The sequence below is a fragment of the Phalaenopsis equestris genome, unplaced genomic scaffold, assembly GCF_001263595.1.
Source record: "Phalaenopsis equestris unplaced genomic scaffold, ASM126359v1 Scaffold000851, whole genome shotgun sequence".
NCBI classification, from domain to species: domain Eukaryota; kingdom Viridiplantae; phylum Streptophyta; class Magnoliopsida; order Asparagales; family Orchidaceae; genus Phalaenopsis; species Phalaenopsis equestris.
Window position 1 is genome coordinate 129,882 of NW_018165291.1, and position 4,257 is coordinate 134,138.

A 4,257-nucleotide genomic window follows, 5' to 3' on the forward strand; every position below is an offset into this window, starting at 1 on the left:
GAGAAAAAGTCTAGTAGTTCCTTTTCTAAAAAATAACATCATTATTTATAGATTATAGGAGGTGTCTAGTAACGTGCATATTTGTCTCTATTTTAAAGGGAACATTACAAATAATTAATGCACTTCTTCATTTTCATAACTAACTCTAGGATCCATAATTGACACTGGCACCATTCCAAATTCATAACTGCTAAAAAGAAAAGTACTTAATGACTTACTTATGTTGTTATTCGTTCGTCTGACAATCGTTCAGTTGGCTAGAAGGTTTTCAGTCAGCTAGAAGGATCTTTATCGCCTCCTTTGGAGAATCCTCAGTATAGACCCTCTTTTCATGAGCGTAAACTTGGACCATCAGGAGGAGGTGTGTCACCGTGATTTGACGGACAACCCTCCTTGGATAATGGGCCTTCTGAGAGGACTAGAAAGATATTGGGGTGCCCTTTGGTCATCTCCGTGAAGAATCCTAGAATATTTCAAGGGAGATAGTTGTAGCTATCTACCCCTCGGATCCGGTGTCTTATGTTCTTTCGTTTAGGTTTAGCTTTCATTTGATTGAATTGTGGTTCCGACTGAAGGGAATAACTTCTTATGTCTCCATCTTTTAACTCCCAATGCAGTCTTTTATTGTCTACTCATTGAGATCCGTTGAATATCCTCAAAATTTGTGCAGTCATATTTTTGATATACACATTTTAATAATATATATAAATATAATTTTTTTTTAAAAAAAAAACTGTGATAAGAAACAACTATGTAAATGATTCATTATAAACAAAACGCTCATGTACTTGCGAAATGAAGCCAATAACATATGAAGTTAATTTGAGTACAATCCTCACACAAACGGAGCGCATCAGCTAATACCTCCAAAATGTTCTAACTAACAAAAAGAAATTAAAATCATAATTTTGCATTAAATTTTGAGAAATTGTTATCCTTAATTTAATTAGTAAACGCGGCGAAACAAGCTGAAGACTCAAAACTTTGACCGAACCAGATTATTCAATACGCACGGACTGATGACTGCTTCTTCCCATAAATCATGGCCGCGGCCAATTTCTTCTAGAAGTAAAAATCAACCCAACTTCCGTCATCAATGACGAAGGTAAAGGCAGAAGACCCGTCAATTGGTCTCCCTCTCTCAAGCTATTCCTTCCAAGTCAAGTAAGAAATCCATTACAAATCACCATCGCCTTCGTAATAAAACTAGGCATTGATAGTCCAGTGCGCGCAGCAGCAGCGGCAGCAGCAATGGGGTCAACAACAGCAGCAAACGGAAACCTCCACATGCTTTTCTTCCCATACATGGCGCAAGGCCACATGCTCCCCATGGTCGACATAGCCAAATTATTCGCCGCTCGCGGCGTCTACGTCTCCATCGTCACCACCCCCGCCAACGCCACTCTTATCCGCCCAACCATCCACCGCTCCAATTTCCCCATAACCCTCCATCTCCTCACCTTCCCCTCCGCCGCCGTCGGCCTCCCCGAAGGCTGTGAGAATCGCTCCTCTCTTCCCTCCGACTCCCACCGCAGCAGTTTCTACCGCGGCATCGCCATGCTCCGCCAACCGTTCGACGATTTACTCAAACAAATCCGGCCCGACTGTGTCGTGACGGACATGTTCATGCCGTGGACATACCACGTTGCTACGGATCGAGGGATTCCCAGGTTAGTCTTCGACGGCACTGGCTTCCTCCCCCGCTGCGCCGATGACGCCCTTCAGCGTCACCGCACGCTCGACAACCTGCCGCCGGATGCATCCTCTTTCACCCACCCCGGCCTTCCTCACCGTATAGACATGCTTCTGTCGCAAACCCATGAGCACTCCAAGCGGCCGCCTGGGCTGGCTGCCTCCTTCGATGCGATCAATAGCCAGAGGAAAGAGGTTGACCCCAAGAGCTACGGCGTGCTAGTGAACAGTTTTTACGAGCTGGAGCCGAAGTATGTCGAGTACTACAGAAAAGTAGTTGGAAGGAAGGCATGGCATATTGGCCCTGTGTCACTCTGCAACCAGGACGTGGCCGACAAGTCGTTGAGGGGTGGGGACCATGAGAGCCTCGATGGAGACAGATGCTTGAAATGGCTGGACGAGCAGAAACCAGGATCGGTCGTGTACGTCTGCTTTGGGAGCGCGACTGTTTTTGCTGGTGAGCAGATAAGGGAGATAGCAATGGGGCTGGAGGCGGCGGGTCATTCTTTCATATTGGTGGCCGGGCGTAGCGCCAAGGAGGAGTGGTTCCCGGAAGGATTTGAGGAGAGGATTAATGGTGAAGGGAAGGGGATGTTGATAAGAGGATGGGCTCAGCAGCTAATGATACTGAACCACGCGGCGGTGGGGGGCTTTGTGACGCATTGTGGGTGGAATTCGTTGTTGGAAGGGATAAGCGCCGGGCTGCCCATGGTGACATGGCCTCTGTTTGCGGATCAGTTTTATAATGAGAAGCTTTTGGTGCAGGTGTTGGAGGTTGGGGTGGCGGTGGGGTCGGTTGTTTATTCGTTGACGGTGGAGGATAGGCCAATGGTGGGGGCGGCGATGGTGGAGGAGGCAGTGAGAAGGGGGATGGGGAGTGGGGAGGAGGCGGATGGGAGGAGGCGGAGGGCGAGGTGATGGGGAGTGGGGAGGAGGCGGATGGGAGGAGGCGGAGGGCGAGAGATTTGGGGGAGAAGGCGAGGAGGGCGGTTGAGATGGACGGCTCGTCTTATGATAATATTGGTAATTTGATTAGGGAGTTGTTGGAAAGGAAGGCTAAGCTCAACGCAGCCTGATCAGCGGAATTTGGTTCAGCGGGTGATTGAATAATTTCTTTATGATATTCATCCAATTAAGTTAAAGGGCTTGCTTTTTTGCACTATATGATTTATAAGAAAAGAAAGGTGTTCTCTTACTGGGACGTGCATTATCCTTTTTGAGTTGCAATGTTAATATTAAAAATTCAAATAAGTACTAAATATGAAATATTAAAGACTTCAATAGCATATATATGAAATCTCATATGAATTTCAAATATAAGAATAGTTAATCAAATGAAAGAATATTTGACTTAGGTTATAAAATCAAATGCAAAACTTTAAACCTATAACACATTATTTGCATGTTGACAGACAATCTTGGAGATTCAAACTAAATTACAAACTAAACCAACAAAAAAATATAATATATAAAACTCACAAAAATAAATTAAAATATACTAACCTAAACAAGTAAAATCAACTTTGAACCCTATGATAGCCAAGTTAGAAGTAAAACCCAGAATCACACATACCCTTTGAAAGGTCTAGTATAGGAGCCTATGTTATGCTACTAATTACCCCTAGTTAGTGTTAAAAACTCGACCATATGAAACACAGCTTATAACTCCCTTAGATTATGTAGGTTCCCTGGAATGAAGTAACATATACTTACTGATGAAGGCACTTCCAAATACCTAATATTTAAGAAGCTCCAATTTCGCCATCATATGGTAAAAGTAAAGTTCTATTTATATATAGTTAGTTAATAGTCTAAGGCAACCAACAAATTTCAGATGATGGAAAGTTGAGTGAAACTTGATTGGGGGCTTGATACCCAAATTTTCAGTTAGTCAATCTATTTACCCTCCTTATAGAGTACGAAATTTTCTTAGGGCTAAGACATCAACTTCCATCTAGAAATCATTCTAACCTAAATCCACACAAACATTTTATTCCAAACCTTCAACATAAACTTTTAATTCAAATAATCCTTCAAATCAACATTCAAAACCCCCAAATTAGAACTTTTCAAATCAAACCTTTACTTTAAACCAATCAAATCATGCTTTTAAAATCAAGCCTTCAAATCAAATTTTTGAAGTCAAACCTTTAAACCAAAACTTTTCAAATTAATGTTCAAATTAAAACCTTCAATCCAATTCTTTCAAACTAAACTATTTTAAAGTTAAACCCCAATGAAATGAACCTTCCAATTCAACTTAAACCTTTAAAATCCAACCTTTTAAATCAAAACATAACTCTTTTAGCAATTTTCCAATCTCAACTCCAGTGTAAACCTTATTTTTTAAGTTGGTTATCCTCTTTCTCGGACCTTTCTACGACACATTGTTATTGAACTATAAATTGTATCTTTAAATTCCAAAAAAATCTTTTCAAACCCTAAAAAACTCTCATTTGAAAAATCACTTCAAATCTTGAATAACAACAACCTTGAAATCCTGCATAATATATGTCAACTCCTTAATTGAGAATTTTCTCAAAAATCCATAACTCATGGGATGTA

At 41.6% G+C, this 4,257-nt stretch overlaps 1 protein-coding gene across 1 annotated transcript; it reads left to right on the top strand.

Moving 5' to 3' along the window:
* The first annotated feature begins 833 nt into the window (after positions 1 to 833).
* Positions 834 to 2,983, top strand: LOC110031840 (scopoletin glucosyltransferase-like). Its single transcript, XM_020735254.1, has 2 exons — positions 834 to 2,483; positions 2,552 to 2,983. Exons 1-2 carry the CDS (start codon positions 1,252 to 1,254, stop codon positions 2,766 to 2,768), a joined length of 1,449 nt encoding a protein of 482 aa, XP_020590913.1. The 5' UTR covers positions 834 to 1,251; the 3' UTR covers positions 2,769 to 2,983.
* Positions 2,984 to 4,257: the final 1,274 nt, after the last annotated feature.